Genomic DNA, 25,391 nt, shown 5'->3' on the forward strand with positions numbered 1-25,391 from the left:
CCGTCTTATAAAAGATACGCTCTTTTCCCAATTGTTCATATCTCCCAATATATTTTCATCTTATCCACAATCCATATTGATTGCAACTTCGGTTTCTTGAGGTTTTGATTTTATTTATCTGGTTCCTATGATTCCTAGATCTTACATTTGAGCAAGGTTTAGTATACTTTGATTTGTAGAGTAATTTGTTTACATTAATTTCGTTTATTTTTATGTAAGTTGTCTCTATGATGATTTAGATGCATCTATAAGGCTAATAGTCCCATTCCCTGTCATATTCATCAATCTTTTAATATAAAATATTTTTAAAATTTATTTTATTTAAAAAATTGTTAATATGAGTCAATGATTTATTGTTAGTCATTTTTTATCAATATTATTAGGCTTTTATTTTGGGTTATTAAAATATATATAGTTTCCACCAATTTATTTATTTTATTTGGTCAAATAAAATGACTTAACGGACAAGATGATCTTTACATATGTTTGTCAAAATAAAATCAAAAATAACATCACATTTTAACTCAATTCAAATTCAAATTCAGTTGTTTTTGCACAACATACTTTATCACTACACTATGTCATATTTGATTGAATATTTATTTTAATAATTATATAAGTATTATATCGTAGCCGAATTCATTCACATTTGGGTCGAATTCTTCATATAGGTGGAAGTTATTATATTTGGGTCGAATTTTTCGTGTTTAAGTTAATTTTTTTATATTTGAGTCGAGTTGTTGATATTTGGATTCGAGTATGAGATGAAGTTTTTATTTTGATTAATTATTATTTTTATTATTATTTTTATTATAAAAATAATATGACGCTCTTTTTTTAAAAAATTTAGAACGCATCGACTATTATTACCTCATTTCCCCCTTTTATTCAACTTGTTGTAACTTGGGAAACGAACCTTCTGGCACAAAGGCTGGCTGGGAATAGGATTTTATCCATTTCTTCCAAGTTTCTACCGTCTTCTTCCCATTGTACACTGGTAAAACTTCCTAAAATTAGGGTTCAATCGAGCTGCGATTTTGCGAGAATGGAAAGGCTAATCTATTCTAATGCGGTACCTTCTAAATTCCATTCCAATTCTCCAATTTTTCGCCAGCTTGTTCGACTTCATTTGCCCCGGAAGCTTGCTCCGTGTTTTTCTGCGACGACGTGGTCTCCGTGGCTCCTACGCTCTGAATCACGCCCAATCAGTTCGATCTCCTGCAATCTCCATGGATCGGATTTTCTTTCTGCGAATTGCGTTGATATGGCGTCTTCTTCTGAGGATTTGCCAAATGGGCAGGAGCCTAAGCACGATGTCCTAAGTAAGATTCTTCGGAAACCACCTCAGCAGCAAAATGTGAGTTTTTTTATTATTTATTTAGTGTGCGCAAGTATGATTTGTAGAAATTTTTATTTTATTGATCTCATTGCTTCGTGATACCGGTAAACAATGAAAATTTTGTTGCTATAAGGGAAACTTCTGTGTTATGTGTGGGAAGTAAAGCTTGTTATTCAGTTAACCAAGGTCCTAACTTGTGGAACTAGTAATTTTTACTTGTTGAACAATTAAAGACTAGGGATGTCTGTAATGCGAGGGAGCTTACTAAAGAAAATATGTTAGGAAGACGTGTCTTTTAAAGAGGCATTGAAATTTTCTATATTTTTTCAACTATTTTTTACCTTTAAGGACCAGTATCAAAATCCAAACAGTATCTCTAAGGTTAGTGATTTGAAAAATGTTTCTGGTTTGGAAAGTGTTCACTCTGTTTAAGTTTAAGTTGAAGTTGACAAGCAGAAAATATTACTAAAATGATTCAGCCCTAGTTATCATCATTCATGAGGCGATGTTATGGTTTATCAATGTTTCTTTGTAACTTTAGTAGCCTAGCATGACCATTAATTCTTCTCTACTGGTGCTACATCTCTTTACACTATGTATCAACTGTGAGGAGTGATATGTAATACGAGATATATGTGGCCCACTCACTTCAGCTCTGTATCTTTGTGGTTTTGCATATCTCATAATAACTTTGAAGTAGTTTCATCTAATCCCTAGCTCAGAATTATAGGATTTAACCTTCTGTTGGTTTTAACTATTGGTCCCTGGTTAGAGACACATTTTCGGGCTAAATCCATTTTGCAGATCTTTGGTTTAAAAAGTATGCTACGTCTGTGAGACGATAGGTTCTTGAACTGGAAGTCGTCTTGTCATTAGATCTTGTCATTAGATCTTAGTATTGTTTATTTATTTTTTCATCGTGCCATATGTAAGCACAGTGACACTTGTTTCGGTAGGTACTTCTTGTGGCTATCCAACCCTTTGTCATCTTCCAAACAGAGATGAGTTTTTTAAAAAAAAATGATAAGAGGAGTTAAAGTAACAGATATGTCTACTTACTTTCCGTGTTTTTTTGTCATTGATTATCATCGTTCTTTTTATTTGCTATCCTAGTGTAATAAGATTGGTTTAACTATTGGTTCTCTTTGAATCATAGAAACAATGTCTTGTGCAAATTTAGAAGAATTAACCATAATATAACAGACGAATTAGAAAATACTTGCAATAATTCCGAATTTAGAATTTAATGATCTCTGAACAAAATGTTTGTAGTTGTCTGCTAGTACAATAGTTGTAACCGTTTGGTAATATCCCATCAAGTTGATTTGAGGGACTGATATAGTGGTGTATGTTATGACTATCTTAATTTGTCCAGGTGTTTAATACTGGGACAGTGATCTTACTATCAGCTCTCTGTTTAACATTATTCCACCACCTCGCACTCGTTTCACCAGCCTTTGCGAGTTTTCCTAGTGTGGTCGGAAGTGGAAGTTCAGCAGCAGTTGCATCTGGAGGTAGTCTCATTCGCAGTGAGTTAGTGAGCAGTGCATGGACTGGCTTATTGGCCGGTTGCTTACACACATTGTCAGGTCCTGATCATCTTGCTGCATTAGCTCCGCTGTCAATAGGCCGCACAAGGATGGAAAGTGCTGCTGTTGGAGCCCTGTGGGGATGTGGCCATGATGCTGGCCAATTGATATTTGGTCTACTTTTTCTACTTTTGAAGGATCGGCTTCATATCGAGGTTATCAGAACTTGGGGAACAAGAGTGGTAGGCTTGACTCTACTCATAATTGGTGCAATGGGAATCCGGGAAGCTTCAGAAGTCCCTGCACCATGTGTTGCCGTGGATGATGCTAAACTTGACGTTAGTAGGTATGAAGCTCTCCCGAACCCAATAATTGGAAAGAAGAAGATTGGGTTTGCTACTTTTGCCACGGGGATCGTCCATGGCTTGCAACCTGATGCGCTGATGATGATCTTACCTGCACTTGCACTACCTTCTCGTTTGGCTGGTGCTGCATTTCTATTCATGTTCTTGATTGGAACGGTTGTGGCAATGGGGAGTTATACAGGTCATTATAGGGTCATGCAGTCAGGCACTCAAGGACAGGGTCCCTAGAATAACAGAGAAGCTCACATGGGTCCTCTTCGCTTGTAGCTATTGCTTTAGGAGTTGCCATTCTTGTTAGCCAAGTTTTTGGATTTAGTTTGTATTAGTGTTTTTTATTGTCATAATAGTGGTGAAGGATTGAGTAACAAATATAGAGAGAATTGAGAGCCGACGCTCATTTGCTGTAGCTTTGTGATTCTAATATTATGATTTTTTGACATTATGACTTGCTCTGTGGTGCCTTTCAGTTGTCAAGCCTTATACTTTGGAAGAGATAATTCATGTCAGATTTTACGTGTCAAGTGTTAATACGATATCAACCGCTGCCAAATATGCACGACAGCTGGGGATATTGTTCAGACGGTTACTTGATTAGTTTGATAATTAGATGCACATGTAAATAGCTGAACCTTGTAATTGTAATTACTTCAATCCAACATATTTTTTGCTCGCAATTCTCTGCATACAAAGCTCTGTCAATTCTTCAATGGCGGATCAACGAATATGATGAGCACTTCCTAACAATTCACTCGGTAATATGCCAATTTTTTAGTCAGCCTTGAAACTAAAAAAAAAAAAAAACTCGCAAGAAATTGTTTGGCCTGGTCAGATCTATCATTAGAATCAAGATCTACAACGTGACAATCAAAATGGATTTGTTTTTGGCAATCATGGTCTGACAAAATCAAGGACTCCCCATTTGGTACCCATAAAATATTTACTACCAAGTACCGGCTGCGTTATTTAGTCCCAGGCAAGAATTATCATGTGGCGCGTGATGACTTAGAGTAACACGTATCTATAAAATTGTGGCTCTTTACCCATTTTCTGCCTTGTCATATGCATTGGACTTGTGCTTGGGTGCAAATGTGAACCCGGTAGGCACCTTGCCAAGCAACATCTCAGAGATCCTAATCTGCATTTATAATGACAGAGACAAGTTATATTAAGAATATACGACATTATAAACGGAAAAGAAACTGAATGGTGGGGACCAAGTGATGTACCCAATCAGCAGCAGAATCAGATGCCATTAACGTCTCAAGATCATCGCGCCCAAAATATGAGGGTGGCCGCCAATTGATCTTCTGTGGGATAACATCTAACAGACCAACTGGTACATATCTGCATGTGTAACTGAGCCATTCCAGTAAGAAGTGCCTCGTTGTCTCAACTCCTGCATCAAATGCAAACATACTGCTCAATTTTCAACAACATTACAACAGCAGGATGGATGCATGTTTCCACTTCAAAATACCAAAAATGCAGAAAACAAATCACCAATACCTTTAGAGTCCGAACCCCAATGCTCAAGGCCAAAGCGTACATAATCTTTCAAAATGTCCAACCTTTCCCCAGAACTAATGTCCCAATTCCTCTGTTCCTTGATTTCAGTAAATATCCAAGGCTACAAATTCCGAATGGTGGTAGTTAGATATAAGACAACTAACGCTTCAAGTAGGATGCTGAAATTACTGTGTGGAGGAGAATAGATGGTAAATCTCTGTCCAACCTTAATCAACGCCCCTCGAGCAATCATGCATGATGAGAGCTCAGGGCAATCGGTATGGTGATTTCTCCAGTCAAGATAAGATAACACGTCGCCATTTCCAAGAACTTGCAGGCCCTGAGAGGCAGCTCTTGCACATTGGTAGATGTATTGCCAGTCTGCGAGTTTGCTGTAGCGTTGCTGCCTTGTGCGGCCATGTATTGTTATTGCAGTGGCTCCCCAATTTCCAATATCATGTATCAAAGAGTCAATTCGGTTTTTGCCCTCAAAATAACCTGTCCTTACCTGAAGGTGCATAAAAAACGCATACTGAAAAAGAGAAATTTCTTCCATAATTTACCACGCAAAAATGGTCATGGATTACCATGTTAAGGACAGAATGTCATAAAACTGAGTAGATTGATCATTACAACTACATTCCAAGTTTTTAACAGTTCTATTTTAAGTGTTCATCTTATGACTGTCTCCTTTAAGGAGCCTGATCAAGAAACATGTTTAGGTGATTCAACGCACTATCCTCACGTCACCAAGATCGAATCAGAAGACATCAGTTCTATAGCATACCTTTATTGTCACGGGTGTGTCAACCGCTCTAGAAGAGGCTTCTACAACACTTTTCATCCGCGTAGGTTTGGTGAGGAGGCAAGATCCAGCACCCTTGTTAACAACAATATCAATTGGACATCCCATATTAATATCGATGAAATCTACAGTGCAATGCTTCTCAATGAGTTCAACAGTTTTGGCAACTGTATCTGGATAAGCCCCACAGATCTGTACGCCAAAGAAATCTTCAGATGAATGGCGTCTCAGCAATGCCCATTCTGAAGCTTGACCCTGGAGTCAAACCAGAAAACAATAAGTACTTCCCTCTAGATTACTAAATAAACTAGAAAGTTTACACAAACATATCCCAAAAATAACTGCATAATGCTCTAGTGCTTGATATCTACCTTTCAGCATGTTAATATGATATTCTTGTCGCATGAAATATTAGCTAAGTAGGAAAAAAACTTTATTTCCCAACCTGCAAAAGATTAGTACACATGGCCATCTCACCGCACGTAATATCAGCTCCCAGAACCTTGCAAAGTCTGCGATACGGTAGATTTCCTACAGTTGTCAGGGGAGCAAGATAGAGTTTTTGTCTAAAATCAATGAGTTTCTTTTCACGTTGATGCAACTTTAGGCTTTTATCAGTGTCTCCTATAGCATGTTCCGCAATGGTTTGTGGTTCATTATGTTCACATCTTTTGTCTTTGTCTCCCTCTTCTCGAATTCGGCCTGTTACAGTAGACCAAATAAATCATAGCACCCCATACACAGAAAGCACTGGTGGAACCCATGGAGAGTATTGTAACAAACCATTATTATGTTGTACTGAACAAGTATCATCCACCAGACATTTTGTCTTCTTCGGGGCTCTGAGCTCAGTATCCAAATCTGTTTCATGTTTCTTATCTTCTTCAAAGACTTCAACAAAGCAATCCACTTCATTACCCGGAACAGCAGACGCTTTACAACAACCATTTTCATCAACTTCTCCAGTGCCGTTTGCAAAATTTTTGCCACCGTTCTCATCATCATCCATTTTCTTTAGTTTTCCCTTACCCTAAATTAAACATTGACAGAACTTATGGATTAGCTTAGAAATAATACAAATGGTCGAACACTAGACATCAAAATATAATAAAAATGCAAAACATTATTGCCATGAAAGAGACTAATAATGAATAATTGTACATTAATGTACGCAGTCTAGCTCTTACCAGAAGCCCAAGCAGCTTGAGTGAAGCATCTGCCTTGGGGAACTTCACTTTGTTTTTCCACAGAAGCTTCTGAAAATCCTTGTCCAATGAATTCATCTCGTTGCCTTTCTTGTGTGAATTAAGTGTTCCATTACCCACACAGGCATCATCATCTCTATGTGTGCCTGCAAATCTACAAGCAAGACCATAAGGACATGGCCCTTCATCAACCAAAAAAGGGCACATTCCTTTCAAATCGTCTGGTTTCTGCATTTAGTAAAAATGAACCCCATCAAAATAGCACAATCCGTGAATTAGAAAACGAAGCACCCAATCAAAATCTTTGCAACAAATATCTCCTTTCTGGTTCGGCGTGTACCTGAGCTTTAAATGCTTCCAAATCATGGCTGAAGCGGCAACTCTCATTATACCGACACGTACTAACCTTCCCACTTTTTGCCACCTCCGGACACAGATGCAATGCCGATTTTTTTTCCTACATTGATCATAGCAAAGTTTTAGTCCACTGCATACGATTACAAGCTAAACACATGATAAACTCCGAATATATAGAAGAACGTCCACATTTTCTCTAATGTAAAAGCTCAATACTGAACCCAATCAATATCAAACTTCGAAATAAAAAATCGGTTAAAGGTATTATACATTTCGATAATCACGGAACTGGAAGGTAAATAAAAAAGCTACTTTATGTCACCTCACGGCGCTCGCGTTTGAGCTGGCGCTTGGATTTTTTCTCCTTGAGAACTGGAGTTGAATTTGTGTCATTTACATCAGTTTTCTTTCCATCTGAATCGTTAACATTAGTTGTATCGGAAGGTCTGACAGAAGGTGGACAGAGAAACTCTCTTTTTACTGGAGCTATGGCTTTAGCCACCATCTCCTCCGTGCTCAGCGCAGATACGGCTGCAGACGGGGTCAATACGATGTCGTTCAACGAATTGGCTCCAGCTTCCATTGTAGGGTTTTGGGGTGGTATTCAATGGATGATAGCAATTAGCAATGGAGGTGGGAGTGAAGCAAGCAAGCAAGAAGAAGAGACGCTGAAACGTCGTCGTGTTAATGGACATTAAACTTGGGCCAAGAATAGGGCCAGAATATATGGGCCAAAAAGTTTTATCGCAAATTACAGAATAACTCCAGAATTTAATGAAGGAGAAAGAGTACAGTGGTTTCGCCATTTGTACATGAATAAATAATTAAATAATAATAAGTAATTTGACGCTTTTTAATTAAATATAAATTATGTTATTTTATTTTGTAATATAAGAATAATGATTGATTCTTTCAATAGGTTCTAGTCATAAATTATTCATATTATTTAATTTAAATAAATAAAAGAGATTTCCAGATGAGGATAACAATTTAAGTAAATTTTCTATAATTTTTTAATCCCGTAATATAATCATAAAAGCAAAAACTTGTATGAGACGGTCTCACGGGTCGTATTTGTGATACGGGTTTATTATTTGGATCATCCATGAAAAAATATTACTTTTTATGCTTAGAGTATTACTTTTTATTGTAAATATAGGTAGGATTGATCTGTCTCACAAATTAAGATCCGTGAGACGGTCTCATATTAGACTCACTCAATCATAAATGTAACCCCAAAAAAATATTATTTGTTATACCATAATTTAAGTGCTTATTGTGTACTAGTTTAAAATCGACGTCCAGTATTAATTTAAAATTAAGGGAAAAAAAAGACAGCAACATAATAATTTTGAAGACCTAAAGAATTATAAATTTGAAGATATATTAAATTCAAACTCAAATATTAAATAAAACGACATTAAGGAGAACAACTGCGACATCAAACTTAAAGACGAGAACAAAGCATTAAACGGCAACACGACTTAAGTCCAAAAGAACTGATTCTGATTGAATTTCCGGCCATGCACGCCATATATAGTAGCTAGCTACATCACTGCTTGGATTCATGCTCTGCAGATGTAGTAGCTTCTTCGTCGAGGTTCGCTTGCTGCGACTCCGTCTGCTTCCTCGGTGGTTGCATTTCATCAGTTTCTTGTTTTTTGAGCTGTTGAAGTATCTCAAAGTGATGAATCTTAGATGAAAATGCCTCATTTTCTAGCTTCAAGCGTTGCAATTCATCTGTCAAGGCTGCCTTCAGTGCTGTCCCATGCACACCAACCCATAGTAAGTCAACAAAAAATAAAGATCTCTTTACGAAAATCATTAATCTCGAAAAATAAAATAATATGGCTAGTCCTTAATTATAACTAGAAAGAGGGAAAACTGTATATATAAACAAGAAATGAAATTAAAGTGAGACCTTCTTGGAGATGAGCCTGCTGTTCCAATGCCTGCAACCTAAGCTTCAGTTCGTTGTTCTGGTTGGTCAATGCTGAAGAGTTGCGCTGAACTCGAATGCGAAACAAGTATTATATATATAGGATGAAAAAAGGGAAATAATCTCATGTAAAACCATTTTACAAAGAAACTTTATTATGATCAAAGGTAGCTTTTCACCTCAAGCTGAGCAAGCTGGGAAGCCATCGTCTTATTTTCGTTCTGTAAAGTCATGTTCCTGTGTTCTAACTCCGCCACGTATCTCAACTTTCGCTCTTTTGAACGTGCAGCAGATCTACGGTTGGATAAGATTCTATACACCAAGAAATGTGCAAGTATGATTAGGCGTACAACAAACTTAAAACTAGTGACTAGTTAATTCAAGGGTATATGATGGATTAGAAGGATGCGTCACCTTTTAGCCCGCCTGGGATCTCTTAATGCTATCTCGGAGAGTTTATGGTTCTCCATAATCTTGTTCATATCAGCACCAGTAAACGTAACACCACCTAACGTCGTGCCAACAGCATTCGAATTCAATTCGGATGAACTCATAATTGATGAGAGTAATTGGCCTGGCAGTGTTCCTGGATACGAAGGAATTTCAAGAAAACCATCATCGAGATTTGTGTTTTGCATAAAACTATCATCAGAGACGCTTCGTTGGTGTAGATTCATCTGAGAAACATCTCCCTCGGCAACCCTTTTGAGCTCTTCACCCATCTCAGGCATTGACGACACACCTGCAGGTCTGTTACAAGTACTCCTCCAACTTTCGTCGGCACTAGTATTCTCCTCGGTCTCACATCCGTCGACTCCAATCACATTATCTTGACAGTCTAAAGCTCCTTGAACCTCGTTTCTACATGATTTCCCTGCAGCATCAGAAGGGTTCGATGCATCTATATAATCCAAATCCATAAAAGTAGAGAACATGTCCTCATCAACGTTTACCATTTCGGATCTTCCTCCTCCCATCATCTCTGTGTTGTTGTCAACACCTCTTCTTGCACAGTTTGGATCGCTAGTAACCGCCTGAACCATGTCCAAAGCTCCAGGGCTCTTCCATGGAATCAATCCAGAAGGTTGAGAAGGAACGACTTCACTAGTGGACCTTCTGTGAGCCTGAAAACCTGCCCCGATTCCAAAACAACTACCACTTGGGGCGAAAGGTGAAGGCTGCAACAACGAGTACGAGCTCTCACCCGGCTGCTCGTTCGCCGCCCCCGCGTGGTACAAGGAATCAAGAGCAAAAGGCAAAGACTGTGATGGAGTCCGAGCAAGCGATGACATTTCAAGATTACTAGTCCTCAAATGCTGCGACCCCATCTGCTGGCTTCCTGGGTGGTTAGCCAGGATCCGTGAGTAAGGTGATGAGATGGGGGGAAGTTGTGGCCGGAGACGCGGCGGCAAACCGGGTGCCCTTTTACAACTTTCTCCACCGTCACCGCTCATGTCTTGACTCTGATATTATTCTTGGATGATTCAAGCTTATATTTTCTCAAATTTGCATGAAAATCCTAGCCTAGAAGTTCTTCTTTTATAGAAAGATTCTGCATGGATGACGAAGAAACTGTGCGTGCATAATATAGCAGGTACTCAAGTACATTAAATAATGTTTAGAAATGATTACAAAAATACAAATATTGTGCGAATTTTAGGTAGCAACATAATTTATTTTGCTACTAAAATGAAAATTACAGTTCATTATCAATTCATCGTTAGGTGTACTACTAAATTTATTTCTTTATCCACAAATATTACACTTACCATATAGCCGAGACTGCTCAGAAAACTATTATTAAGCCAAAGTTAACTCCATTGCAAGAGCATGCATTGAAACATAATTGTACTCATAAATTCGACGTAACATCGTAAGCTGAATAATCGATAAAGATAATCATATGTTAGATCGAATTTGTTAACCGAGCTTGCGTGTGAAAAAAATAATCTTATTCGTAAATTCCATATAACGATGGACGCGAAAACAAAAAATAAAAATTTATACCGGTATCAGCTTTTGGCAAGTGATACATGCATATGTGTTAAAATAATAGCGCCTTGTATAGTTGTCATGTACATGTATATTAGTAATTAATATTTCGTGATGAGATATTTTTATCTAAACAAATTTTAGAGATTATGTTAAAATTAAATTTTTTTGAGATGATTTTTTAGAAGATTTTCTAATAGTCAGTTGAAATTAAAATATGATCATTTTAGTGAATTCTAAATATGATATTTTCTAATATTTATTTGCATTGAGAAAAATCATTTAAATTTATATTAAAATTGGAAAATATTGAAGTTAAATATGAGGGTTTAATTGTTTCAATACTAAACGTTATATATAATTATAAAAAAATGATGATTTTGTCTGGCTAAAACAATCCGAACCATTACACCAAAAAAATGGTTAGTCACCTCTTGACTTAATTAATATTTTGTACGTATAATAATTTTTGTATAAAAAATCTAGATGTATCAAAATTAAGAAATTTATTTCTTTATCAGCCAATATTTCATTTATCATATTGTCGAGATAGCTCAAAAAACTAATTATTTATAATTTGCATTAATATCCCCTGTATATATTTTATGCATTTGACACTCACCTCTTATAATTTTTAAACTTGATAAAGAAAGTGTCAAATGCCTACAATATAATAAAGGTGAATGCAAAATACCAAAGTAGTATCAAACTAAATTATTCAATCCAAGAACACATATTGAAACATGATTTTATGTGTAAATTCTATGTAATTTCATGAGCAACGAGCTGAATAACATATAAAGATAATTCTATATATGTTAGATCGAATTCGTTAACCAAGCTCACGTGGAAAATAATCTTATTCATAATTTCCACGTAAAGACAAAAGCGAACAAAAAAATTAATTTATACAGGCATTCTTTGATATATATCCGCGTATGCATTAAATAATAGAATCTATGTACACTTTCCATGTGCATGTTATTAAAATTTCGTGTTAATTGATTTTTATGTAAAAAAAAAATAGAGAGTATATTACAATTTTAGATGATTTTATATAATGTTTTCTTTTAATTAATTGAAATGATTAAAATATGATCATTTTAATGAATTTTAAATTTATGATATTTTATAATATTTATTTGTATTGAAAATAATAATAAATTTAGAAAAAAATGAGAAAAAAATCTTGCAGTTAAATATGAGATAGTTTTGTTTCGATAGTAAACATTATATATAATTATAAATATTGATGATTTTATCTGCCCAAAACAGCGCGAACCATGACAGCAAAAAATAGTTAGTCATCTCTTAAATTTAATTAATAATATTGTACAATAATTTTTGTAATAAAAAATCTAGATGTTCCATCAAAATTAAGAACTTTATTTCTTTATCAGCCAATATTTCACTTACCATATTGTCGAGAAAATACAAAAAACTATGTATAATTTGCATTAATATCCCTTTGTTGAAATATTTCATGTTCGCAATCTTGATTTTGATGTTAACAAAACTTTTTATTTTGTTTCTAACAAATTTACCTAGAGCGCAGAAAGCTGAAACTGATTAGTTACTGAAGCCTAAAATGATGTTGTCGAGACGCCAACTGAAAGTGCCGAGTAATTGCCAAAACTGAACCAATTCAACTGATTGTTCAACTGATAGGTAATTCAGCAGAAGATCACCTTTAGAAACCCGGCCAGCTGATGAAGTGTTCAACCGATGAAGAATTCAGCTGAACAAAGCAACTGCTACAGTGAAATCAGTCCGAACTGATTTCAACATACCAGTTCAGAGAAACAGTTCTACTGACCAGTTCAGAGCATCAGTTGTAACTAATCTGCTCGCACATCACGACAGAACTATTAATGGAATATAGCTAATCGCGAATATACAAGGTACAAGCTACCTCACAGACAAATGTATAATAATGGAAGTTGCAGCAAAGCTGAAAACCGAAAAGCTTTCAGAACAGCTGTCAGAGTGACAACACATGTCCTAGGAAAGCACATACGCATGCAACAAACATTATTATTGAGTCTTCATGTACGGTCAGCGGGGCGCATATAAATACCAGACCAAGATCGTTGAAGACAACGACAACACACCAATATCGACAACAACAATAATACAAGTGTGTGAAGAAAACTAAGGGCAAGCTTATTTCATATAAGCTTACCAGAAGCAACTAGCCCAACTATGTGAGAGCACCATCATGTTGTACTGATTAGATTAATTCTCACACATTCACACACAATCACTCACATATACAGAGAGTTGAGTTCAATGTTTAGCTGAGCGAGTCTTGCACAAAGATGTTAAACTTCTTTATGTAGTATTTAACATATAGAAATTAAACAATTGTTGGTTGGAAGGTGATGTCTTCAGTCTAGACTACAAGTTCAGTTAGGCAGTAGCATAAGTCCTAAGCTGAGTGGGTTATTACAAGGTATTGTATAAATCAAAGTCTTCTAGTGGATCCTACCCGAGGTGGTAAAAGGGATGACGTAGGAGCAGTTGAAGTCTCTGAACATCTATAAACATATCTTGTGTCCCTAACTGTTTAACTATTGTTTTAAAGTTGATTTGATCATTTCAATTGATATCAGTTCGTTCTTCCATAATTGAAATGATATAAGCCAGAATTGATTCCCCTTAACTCAGTTATTCAGTTTAAACACAAGCTAAAAGCTTTAAACTGTTGATTTTTCTTAGCAAAAGATTTTTTCGAATATCTTCCGCTTGGTTTAAAAACCAAACTCGATTTAACTCATCAGGTATTCATTTTTAGAACACAAACTATTGCAGTTTATAGAGAATATTGTGTTTGAAGCACCTTCAAGTGTGTCAAAACCGATCCTACACCCCTGCATTTTATGCCTTTGACACTCACCTTGTAAAATCCGAGATCTCGATTTTATCGTGATAGTAATTGTAATTTTTAGATTTTGGATAATTCTACCGTGTACAATAATTTTACTCAAGAATTTAAATAATAACGTGTATATTATTTTTCAGATTTTGAGATATGCAGAATTTTACCAGATATAGACCTAAGATTTAATATACCGAGATAAAGATTTAAGCAGGAAGATAACTCAATCTTGGATCTCGAAATCTTGAAGAATATACCATGGGATTTTCGAAATATTGGAAGGATTATTAGGGATTTTCGAAAATCATTAGAAGTCTACGCGATAAATACAGACTGGGAAAAATATAACTACCAGAATTTTAGGAAAATGATCAAAATCTTATTTGTGGAAAAATACTAATAATTTCGGATTTAAGTAAGCAAATTTGTGGGAATTAAGAAATATAATTTTTATTATTTTAGGAAGTAAAAAATCTACCGAATATTGGGAATTAGACACAAAAATCGAAATTTTGTAGACTGGGCAAGGCTAAATTTGTCGTTTTAGTGATTTCATTATTGTAAAGACAATATTTATTCCGTTTGAATTATGAGTTATAGACTGGTTTCGGTTTAAACTGTGCTACAAAGGCTTGTTGTTTTCAATTTCGTGATTGCTAAACGACGCCGGTGTCAATCCCGAGTTTCGGGGCGTGACACACCTCTTATAATTTTTACACTTGATAAAGGAGGTAAGTGTCAAATGCATACAATATAATTGAGGTGAATGCAAAATACATAAGTAGTATCAAACTAAATTATTCAATCCAAGAACACATATTGAAACATGATTTTATATGTAAATTCCATGTAATTTCATGATCAATGAGCTAAATAATCCATAAATATAATCATATGTTAGATCAAATTCATTAACCAAGCTCGTGTGGAAAAATAATTTTATTCATTATTTCCACGTAACGGCAAAAGCGAACCAAAAAAAATAATTTATACATGTATCCTTTGGTATATATCCGCGTCTGTGCTAAATAATAGAATATCTGTACACTTTTCATGTGCATGTTAATAAAATTTTGTGTTAATTGGTTTTTATGTTTAAAAAAAATTAGAGATTATATTACAATTTTAGACGATTTTATACAATATTTTTATTTTAATTAATTGAAATCATAAAAATATGATCATTTTAATGAATTTTAAATTTATGATATTTTATAATATTTATTTGCATTGAGAATAATAATTTAAATTTAGAAAAAAAAAATGAGAAAAAAATATTGAAGTTAAATATGAGATAGTTTTGTTTCGATAGTAAACATTATATATGATTATAAATATTGATGATTTTGTCGGCCTAAAACAGCGCGAACCATGACACCAAAAAATAGTTAGTCATCTCTTAAATTTAATTAATATTATTGTACAATAATTTTTGTAATAAAAAATCTAAGACAAAAACTCGTGTGAGACGGTCTCACGGGTCGTAGTTTTTGAGACGGGTCTCTTATTTGGGTCATTCATGAAAAATATTACTTTTATGCTAAGAGTATTATTTTTTATTGTGAATATGAGTATTGTTGATATGTCTCACAAATAAAGATTCGTGAGACCGTCTCACAGATAAAGATTCGTGAGACCGTCTCACAAGAGATCTACTCAAAATCTTGATGTTCAATCAAAATTAAAAAAAATTTATTTTTTTTATTAGCAATATTTCACTTACCATATTTTCGAAACATGTCAAAAAATTAATTATGTATAATTTGCATTAATATCCTCTGCATTTTATGCAATTGACAATCACCTCTTATAATTTTTACACTTGATAAAGGAGGCAAGTGTCAAATGCATACAATATAATGGAGGTGAATGCAAAATATCAAAGTAGTATCAAACTAAATTATTCAATCCAAAAATACATATCGAAACATGATTCTATGAGTAAATTCCGTGTAATTTCATGAGCAACGAGGTGATTAATCTATAAATCCTATTTTAGATCGAATTCGTCAACCAAGCTTGCGCAGAAAAATAATCTTATTCATAACCATGATGAGCAGGTCATGAACGATAAAAAACACGTTGCTAGATAATCAAATGTTTTTCTAGCTACCTTTCATTCTTTTGTGCTACTTAAATGGATCAAATCCATTAGAAAAATATTTAATTTGTATTTGAGATTAGATTATAAAATAATCGAACCGACTCGAAAAATATTTAATGTGATAGACAAACTTCTTTATTTACGAATTTGTGAGGAAAAAATGTGAGAACTTGAAATTCCAGCAGTAGCAGCAGCTGGCCAAATTCAGCAGAAGCTAACGATTCCAGCAGCAACTCATATTTCAGAAGATGACATTTTCCAGCAGACAAAATCCAGCAGACCGAATCCAGCAGACAAAATCCAGCAGCATAAGAGCAAATTCCAGCAGACAGTTACTGATTCAGCTTAGACTTGTAACTGAAGCATTTATCACGGAATAAAGGTGGTTAATGGCAGATTATGACCATTAAATGGGAAGCTAACAGTCAGAATATTTGCCTATAAATAGCACCCTCAACCTCTGAATTGGTGTTACACAAATCTTGAATTATCACTTGATATATTTGAAATAAGAGAGTGCTTATTTTCGGGCAGTAGAAAGCAGTAGCGAGAGCAAGCCTATTTCCAGAATTCAACCGAAACTCTCCAGCAAATTACGGTAAGTGGGCTTATGTTTAAATATCTTGAAAACTGTTTGATGAGTTCTTTTTTAAAGCAAAGTATATTCTTAAATCCTGTTATCTGATTTCGAAGCACTGAAACTTAGTGAACTAATGGTAGGAATATATATTCTGAACATTACTGATTACTGATTACTGGCCTCACCCCTTAGAGGAGAGAACATATAAGGGACTGATATCAGTTTAGCCATGAAATTCACGAATGTGCTCAGTGTTTATTTGATAAACTTCTGATTTCCGACTACTGAATACCGATTACTGATTTCTGAACACTGATTTCTGTTATGAAAATAAGAATTTCTGTATATTTTCGTATTACTGTTCTGTATGAAAATGATTTCGAAAACTGGGAGTTATTCCCGCCCCGCTTACTGAGTGACAACCATATCACTCACCCACCAAAACATCTCAGATAAGAACGATAAAGAAAGGCTAGAAGAAGAGGAGTAGATTCAGTTCTGGGGCTGGTGAAGAAGATTGTTAATTCTCAGTTTTATTTATGTTGTTTTCCGCTGCGTCTGTAAGACATTGTGATGTCTGGTTTGTTTTACATTTCCGCTGTAAAACATTAATTATTCGAGTTTGTATCAGACATTGAAATATTCAGTATTTATGAATAAAAGACTGGTTTCTGAATTTCGTACTTCTGAGGCTTGTTGTTTTCGAATGTAAATTGGAGAGCAACGCCGGTGTCAACCAACCCCCGTCCCGGGACGTGACAAAAAAACTTTAGAATACTTGGTGAAATGTCATTTTAGTTCCTCAATTATATTTGTTTAACGGATTTGATTAATTTTCGAACCAAAATCAAACTTCGAACTGAGCCATAATTCTGAAAAGCTCGAAACCGAGTTGAAAATAGTATAAGTTCGAGTTTGAATATATTTATCGGAATTCAAGCTTTAACTCGAATATTGGATTTTTTTGCAGTTCGATTCAATTTGTTTACTGCCTTAACCGAAATCGAATATGTTTGATAGTTTTTCGAGCCAAATTCAAAAGTCGACTTATTTCTTGAACTTTTATTTAATTGTTATAAACAAAAAATCGAGTAGATTCATCTCACTCTTGTATACATTCTCAGCACCTTATCTCTAAAGGGCGACCCTTTTCCTAGCTCCTTAGTCCAAATTGTTGATCATCTAAACGTGTGTGTATTTCTTCATTTCCCTTTTTTAAAACCTAATCCGTATGTTAAAATGGCACGAATTTTATAAGAAACGCGACAAACCAAGGAGACCTCTCTAATCCAATCTTGCCCTACACTACTGAAAGTAATAGCATCTCCGTAAAATCTTGACAAAGATATGGCAATGGCTCCATTTGCAGCTTCAGCGGCTCAGTTTCCCTCTTCTTTTACTTCTTCCTTCTCTTCAAGTAAGCTATTCCCCCTCGCTATATTGTTGGCTCCATATGTTTTCTGTAAAACGATTATTTCGTGTGATTGTGTCTATTTTGAAAAAATCTGGACGCTCGTTCAGTTTGAGATTATACCAACTATATATTCTGCGATGCGGGTAATCTTCAACTTGCTTTAGCTAAATCCTTGGGTTCTGGTTGTCTAATATACCCAAAATGAGGAATAAAGATTGAATTTTTTTAGCTTTGAGAGTGTTTACACAGGGCCGCTAGTTTTGGAATTTATATCGTATGTGTTGCGATCAGTCGTGGAAAACGGGAAATTAAATGAAAGTGTGTAAATTGTGAAAGTTTGGTACCTGTGCTTATTCTTTTTTAACTTTGGCATGTCGGTTGAAAATGAAAAATCAGTATTTTGGAAGAGGCTATTGTATGTTATTAGGAAAAGTTTTCCTTTGGGTTGCTTTTGGATGAGACGATTTGCATCTCAGAAGAATAACTGTATCTGTGGCTTCAAATCACTCCAGTTTAGTATTATATGGGATACATCATACATTGACTGAATCACATGTTTAAAATGTTTAGTAACGATAAACAAAATAGAACGGATGTAGGTCTTATGCGTGCTCAGTGGAGTCATTAACGCTTCTTGCCTTCTTTTGAATGAATGTGTTTTGGTCCTCAATTTTGAATATGTTGCGTTTTAGACACGGAGTCTGCTTGTTTTATTATTATTTTATCCCCAATTAGCTGGGAAAAGAAGATCTCCATCCTAACTGTCTTTTGAAAAGAAATCATAATTTTTGTGGCACTTGAGCTTTATGATATTTAGCACCAGTAGGATTCTAAATTGAGTAATGGTTCTAATGGTCTTTGAAATGCTTGTTCTTCAGCTTGCGGACCTTATTGTAAATATGTTGAAGGATTAAATTTTGGGTTTGTTTCGTCTTTACCGCTGTCAACTATTACAACCAAATAGGATTTAAATTTGAAGAATAATAGTAGTTTATGAAGCACAGAAAAGGGGGTCATACAGTGTGTACATGTTTAAAGATAGACAAGGAGAGGGAAAGGTGTGATGTGAAATATATGTGTGAAATATATATTTCTGCAATGAGATATAACTCCTATGGCTGGTCAGATATTGTATGCTTGATGGGTGCTGCAAGTTTGGCGTTGCTTTGATTTAATAATCTCCGATCTCTGGACATTTACCATTTTCACGTGATTTTTTTATATTGATTGTTGTGCTATGATTTTCTGACATCGCACTGGTATTGTCCATTATCTTTTGTTTCATTTCAAGGTAAGTCCTATAACATTGCCAGCCATGTTGGTCTACCAAATTTGCCATTACCAGGAAACCAAAGTGGAACGGTTAAGAAATCTCTCAGAGTGCATTCATTATTTGGTGGAAAGAAGGATAATGATGATAACAGTGACAATAGCTCTTCCAAGGTACTAGTAGAAAACGAAGTGTTTACATAATTAAGGGATTGCATGGTTTTGTTTTCAGAATTTTTTGGCTAATGTTTTAAGAGAATATTTTGGTGTATTGTTTTGGGTAAAAAAATTGTATGTTTGTTTTGAGGAAATGTTATTATTAATGCATGTATCAAATAACATTAGAAATTGTTTGATAAAATTATTTACAAATTTTGGAATAGAATAGTTCGCAAGAGAATGTAGTAAATTAGTAGTTTTTTTTTTTTTAAAAAATTGATTAAATATTTAGTTGAAAGCAACGATTGTGTTAGGGAATCTAAAACGAAAGATATGTGTTTTTGAAAATGAAAATAAAGGTGAAAATTTTAGTGTTTGTTTTTGTTTCAGGGGATAAAAAGGTATTTCCCGAACATGAAAATCCAGCAGGGCCTCGTGTCTTTGAAAAATGACTTAATATATTATATTTAGTTGAGACCATCAAGGAAGAATCTTACCTTTGAGGGGATAACTCAATTTAATACATATGAATTGTCAAGAATATCTTTTTTTTTTTATAATAAACATATAAATGTTATTAATATTAGAGTTTTTCAGTACGAGAAGTGGACTAGTGATCCATTGCCATTAACTAGCTATTTTCTAACAATACACATATGACCAATCTCTCAAAATATCAAATGTAGACAATCCCTGAAAGTTTTTATCCGCCCGAATCCAGTTTGCTGTTGTGTACTTGATTTTTCCCCAAAATTCATCCGCGGTTTCTTCCACTTCTTCAAAAATTCTTCTATTTCTCTCCAACCAAACCGTCCAAGTAATTCCATGTATCACCACTCTCCAAAAAATCTGACCTCTTTTGCCAAGCATATATCCCAAATCCGTAGTAAACAAATCTTGGGTTGTCTGCGTCACAACCCAAACCAGTTGCATTTCTTCCAAAGCCCTAGACCACAACGCATGAGTGAACTTGCAGTGAACGGACAAATGATCTTGTGTTTCCACATGCTTACGACACAACACACACCAGTTGGGACACAGAGAATTATTAGGCAATCTCTTTTGCATCATCTCGGATGTCGGTAATTTTGCAAGGATTGCTGTCCACGAGAAAATTTGAATCTTTGACGGAATAGGACATTTCCAAATGGTATTGTAAAATTTGAAATCTTGTGGACCATTACTGGCCGTGAAATATTGAATTGAAAAAAGATTTGACTGTGAATTTCCCGGACGGATCCCCTTCCCACTGTTGAAAATCTTCAACCCCTTCCACCAATCTTACTCCCTCAAGCATGACTAAAAGTGAAGATAACTGATTGATCTCGTCGTCACGGAGTGATCTACAGAAATGGAAGTCCCAAGATAAAATATGTGACGAAGACTCTAAAGAGGCAAAAAAAGATATAGGCACATTACGAAGCAAAGATAACTGAAATAAAGAAGGGAAGAGATCTCGGTAAGAAGAATCCCCCAACCATTTATCCTCCCAAAACCTTATTTTATTCCCCCGTCGAACCACTAAACTCAGTAGTCGGTGATAAGTCGGGTATGATGTAGAAATGAACATCCACGGACATCTAAAAGTCACATTCTTAGCCAATTTATGGGTAATTCTTTCAATTTTCCATATTTCTTTTGTTCGTCTTCATCTGTTCGAATATTGAGCTTCTTGCGATGAAGTTGTCATGTGCTTGTATTTGGCATGCTTTGTTTATAGTTCTTCTGTTTATTTTTCCTGTTGACCATTCAACTTGCCATGTTCTGTTGACAGAGCTCTAATAAAATGTGTATGCTCTGGAAAAATAGGCTGGAATCTTAGGAAACATGCAGAATTTATATGAGACAGTAAAAAAGGCGCAGATGGTTGTCCAAGTTGAGGCGGTAAAAGTGCAAAAGGAACTTGCGGTGTATGTAACTATGGTTCATTTCTACACATTTTTCTTGCTGCTTGTTGCTTGGATTTATCATTTTTGTGCTTCAATGCGTTAACGTATTTGAATATTATTTTCCTACTTTTCAGAGCTGAATTTGATGGTTACTGTGAAGGCGAGCTAATAAAGGTAGATTTTATGTACCGTAATTATTGAAGATTTGTAGGCCTGCTCTGTTTGTTTGATGAAATCTTTTTCAGGCAACGCTTTCTGGGAACCAACAACCAGTACGCATCGAGATAACTGAGGCTGCCATGGAATTGGGAGCTGAAGTAAGTTTGTCTAGTAATGCTTACTGGCTAAATAGGCAAGTCCAATGCTCGTCGCTTATATTGTAAATGGCGACAAAGTCAGGACCAGAGCATGACACGTATTAGCTCATTATGTTCAGATACCTGAAACTTCAATTTAATAGAGCCATTTTAATTTTTTTTCCAGAAACTCTCTCTTTTGGTCACAGAGGCCTACAAAGACGCCCACCAAAAGAGCGTTCAGGTGAAAACTATCACTACAAAATCTTGAATTCAAATACAGTATTGTAGTTTGTTTAAAATATTAAAATATTGTTATGTTTACTTCTATATTCTTGAGCTTTCGAGAAGGTGGTTTTTATCATAGTATCAGAGTAAGGTCATAAAATGAAATTGTACAAGTGAAATCCACGGTGTATTTTATTTATTTGGTTCTCAAGTGGTTATTTTTGGTTGTGTTGTTGTTCAGTACCCGACCAATACATACATGTTTGTCTCAAGTGTTAATTTTGAATGTACGTTTTCTAGGGTCAACTTATACATTACAGGGCGTCTTATAGTGTAAAGTTATTTTTCTTGTATCAGCTTAAACACTAGAGGTAGTATTATGGCGCTTAGTTATTTTTCTTGATCCTACTTTCATTAAGTTTGAATTTTTTGAAAAAATGTGGTTGTAATAAATTTCATTCGCGACTTTGATCTGTTGAACTATGCAGGCTATGAAAGAAAGAATGAGCAATCTTGCACAAAGTTTAGGAATGCCACCAGGTTTGACAGAAGGATTGAAGTGATTAATGCTTGGTTTTGATCAGCAGAAGGATAATTTTATCGATTTTGTATACCAGATTTGTAGTTATTTCCATTATGCTGACTTGAGAATGTATTGTAGTCCTTGATTTTTCATTATTTTTTATTTTAAAAAATTTTCTCTTTTATCTCTTTTTCTTGTACTATATCCGGACTTCAATAGATGTATCACAATGGTTTTGAGGGTCTGTTTCATCCTGTCCGTGCAGACAGTGTCTGCGCGGGCAATGAACGGTCCGGATCACTCCACACATAAAAAATTGACTCGGAAAAATCCGAGCCGTTTGATCGACCCCTACTTCGGTTTCTATGTGAATATGTCGGTGTGGGACATCAGTTTTGAGAGAGCCTACTATTATTATTATTATTATAAGAAACAACTTCAAATTATAATGTTTACTTCGGTTTCTATGTGAATATGTCGGTGTAGGACATCAGCAAAGCGAGCAATATCCCGCACTGCTGCCCACGGAAAATTCTATATTAGAGCATGCCCGACATCGCCTGTGTTCGTGGAGGGGCGAGGACCTCGCATGCGAATGTTTCCGCCTGCGAGGATGTTTTTTGGCTCCACGCGGTGAAGTCCACCGTTTTTATTCCAGATTATTCTGGCGGTTGAAGACACACCAGACTTAAAAATTTAAACATGTTATAAAAAATATTTTGACATTTAAAAAAAAGGAGAAAAATTTCACTTTAATTTTTTTTAAAAAAATCACAATTTATTCCACTTTAATTCCAAAAACTAAAGATTTTTTCATATTTCAATTCATTTCCAATTCAAATTCAAAATTTAGATCCACATAAATGAGGATCTAAATACTCATTCACAAAACACTTCTTAATTCACCGACGAGCAAAAAATTAATATTCCAATAACGTCTTTACAATATCATCTCACTGATAAAAAAAATTAGATGAAGTTATCAACACTGACATCAGCACGAGATGAAGTTAACAAGTTCATTCATCAAACCATAGTACATGCTCTTTACATGGGGAGTTTTACTTCCTAAACGAGTCTCACCACATCTTATAGTTATGATTACACCTACTCTCAGTATAAGAGATAAATTCTTTGTCTCCATTGAAGTTTTCCAAAGGAAGCTGCTTAACCGACATTCTGAAGAACCACTTCGCTAATAGGTTTGGACATTACAAGGAAACCAGCTAAACCATCTAAGATTCCTCGTGCCCAAAGGAGATAAAAATCATTTTGAAGCTTTAAACTCGATTAAGACAATTGCATATAAAATATTTTTATAAAAGTGTTTTTTTACAATTTTTTTATAAATTGTTTCAAGAATAAATATGTGTTAGAACAAATATTCTATAATCAAGAATGTGTTGAAAACTATTTTTAGAAAACTATTTTATAATTAAAAATAATCAAGAATGTGTTTTGGCAATTATTCTATAAAAATTTAATTATCGTTTAACCGACATTTATTTATTATAAAAATATCAAAAAACACATCTCAATTATTTTAAAAAAATTATACTCTCGTTATGAACAAATTGAAACTAATATTTATGGAATTTAACATTTCTCTCAGAAGATATATCATTTTTTTTTATTCAAATTGAAAAAAGAAATACATTATTGTTTTAGTCAAAATCTCGCGATATGTTGAATAAAAATCTCGCTGTATAATAATTGTAAATATCGACACAGACGTTCGATTATTTTCACCATGAAATTAGATATTAATGATATAATTGAAATGTATTGAGTCGACTCCCAAACCTCTTTTGTGGCAAAGAACCTTCCTGTTCGATGAGCTTTCTGCCTTTCTCACTCATGAATGAGGAAAGCAAGATAACAGAGCCCAGAAGAAAATTAATTAGATGGAGAATTTCTTCAGCATATTCTTCGTGATTTCTTGCATAAGGGCCTCAAACTGTAAATAAGATGTTAGAAATTCCCATCTCATTGGGGGAGTTACTTTAATTTGGAACGCACACACTGTACTACTAATCTCTTTTTTGACTCATCCCATACTAGAAATAATCGCACGAATACCGAATTCGACATCAGCCGAAGAGCGCATTATGCCCTTTTATTAGTTTAGCACTTGAGCCTCATTAGACTCAGCCGATAAAAAGGAGAGTAAAGACAATTTGGTAGCTGTTTCAAGGTTAATAGGACCTTATAACACATGATACTCGATTGTGTATCTAAGATTCAATAAAAAAATGGGTAAAATTGATTTTTTTGTTATTCTAATAACAATTTCATTTATAAGGACATGTTTGATGAGATAAAATGATTTTGAAGCGAGAATTAAACGAGCATTATGTCTAGTAGAATTGTCACATTCTTATATTTTTCAAAAATATTTTCTATATTTAGTTTACTTTAACTAATATAATAATAACATATAAAATAGTAAATAATTATTTTATTATTATATCACAAGAATAATTATTATCATTATATTTGAGTAGCTATTATTTTGAATTTTTTAAGTAAAAAAATATTTGATTATTTAAAATATTTTCTTTCCATTTATTTTCATTTTTCCGGCACTTGTCATTGGAATTGAATTGAATTATCATTCCAATCTAGCTCATTATTATTCTTTGGATTATTCGGTTCCAAAGTTGATTCAATTGCTAACTTATTTAAACTGGAAATTTATCAATAATTTATATATCAAAATGCCTTTTACACATTTTTATTTATTTATGTCCTACACAATATATATATATATATATATATATATATATATATATATATATATATATATATATATATATATATATATTGAAAAATTTAGTAATATTTCTTCGACCCATTCTCAAGATTTATGCTTTATTTTAAAATTATATATATCATGTGATCTAATATAGTGATTATTTGTGTTATATATATATACTAGGTGTAGGTACCTCAAATTTTTGAGGTGTTTACCCAAGTTTTAGCGCAATAAATGATAAATTTTGTTTATGTTTTAA

At 34.3% G+C, this 25,391-nt stretch overlaps 3 protein-coding genes and 1 pseudogene across 4 annotated transcripts; 2 read left to right on the forward strand and 2 right to left on the reverse strand.

Annotated features, from left to right (window-relative positions):
• The first annotated feature begins 887 nt into the window (after positions 1-887).
• LOC140827132 (chloroplast protein FOR GROWTH AND FERTILITY 1-like) lies at positions 888-3,685 on the forward strand (annotated as a pseudogene).
• Positions 3,686-4,045: 360 nt separating this feature from the next.
• Positions 4,046-7,746, reverse strand: LOC140827123 (tRNA-dihydrouridine(47) synthase [NAD(P)(+)]-like). The gene is made up of 10 exons (XM_073189734.1): positions 7,429-7,746; positions 7,090-7,206; positions 6,732-6,977; positions 6,328-6,574; positions 5,990-6,246; positions 5,527-5,799; positions 4,966-5,247; positions 4,740-4,860; positions 4,460-4,629; positions 4,046-4,368 (listed from the first exon to the last, which is right to left on the reverse strand). The coding sequence occupies exons 1-10, from the start codon at positions 7,687-7,689 to the stop codon at positions 4,270-4,272; spliced, it is 2,073 nt and encodes a 690-aa protein (XP_073045835.1). The 5' UTR covers positions 7,690-7,746; the 3' UTR covers positions 4,046-4,269.
• An 817-nt stretch (positions 7,747-8,563) lies between these two features.
• LOC140803694 (bZIP transcription factor 29-like) lies at positions 8,564-10,499 on the reverse strand. The gene is made up of 4 exons (XM_073159589.1): positions 9,460-10,499; positions 9,225-9,357; positions 9,028-9,112; positions 8,564-8,867 (listed from the first exon to the last, which is right to left on the reverse strand). The coding sequence occupies exons 1-4, from the start codon at positions 10,497-10,499 to the stop codon at positions 8,659-8,661; spliced, it is 1,467 nt and encodes a 488-aa protein (XP_073015690.1). The 3' UTR covers positions 8,564-8,658.
• Positions 10,500-17,748: 7,249 nt separating this feature from the next.
• Positions 17,749-22,566, forward strand: LOC140827137 (nucleoid-associated protein At4g30620, chloroplastic-like). 2 transcript variants are annotated; one of them, XM_073189755.1, is made up of 7 exons: positions 17,749-18,016; positions 19,359-19,456; positions 21,251-21,351; positions 21,465-21,504; positions 21,576-21,647; positions 21,814-21,870; positions 22,343-22,566. In XM_073189755.1, exons 1-7 carry the CDS (start codon positions 17,947-17,949, stop codon positions 22,415-22,417), a joined length of 513 nt encoding a protein of 170 aa, XP_073045856.1. In that variant the 5' UTR covers positions 17,749-17,946; the 3' UTR covers positions 22,418-22,566. The 2 variants fall into 2 exon arrangements, with proteins under 2 accessions (XP_073045856.1, XP_073045851.1); XM_073189750.1 differs by having other exon boundaries at positions 17,754-18,016; positions 19,305-19,456.
• The last annotated feature ends 2,825 nt before the right edge of the window (positions 22,567-25,391 follow it).

This window comes from Primulina eburnea, chromosome 1 (assembly GCF_022965805.1).
Source record: "Primulina eburnea isolate SZY01 chromosome 1, ASM2296580v1, whole genome shotgun sequence".
Taxonomy (NCBI): domain Eukaryota; kingdom Viridiplantae; phylum Streptophyta; class Magnoliopsida; order Lamiales; family Gesneriaceae; genus Primulina; species Primulina eburnea.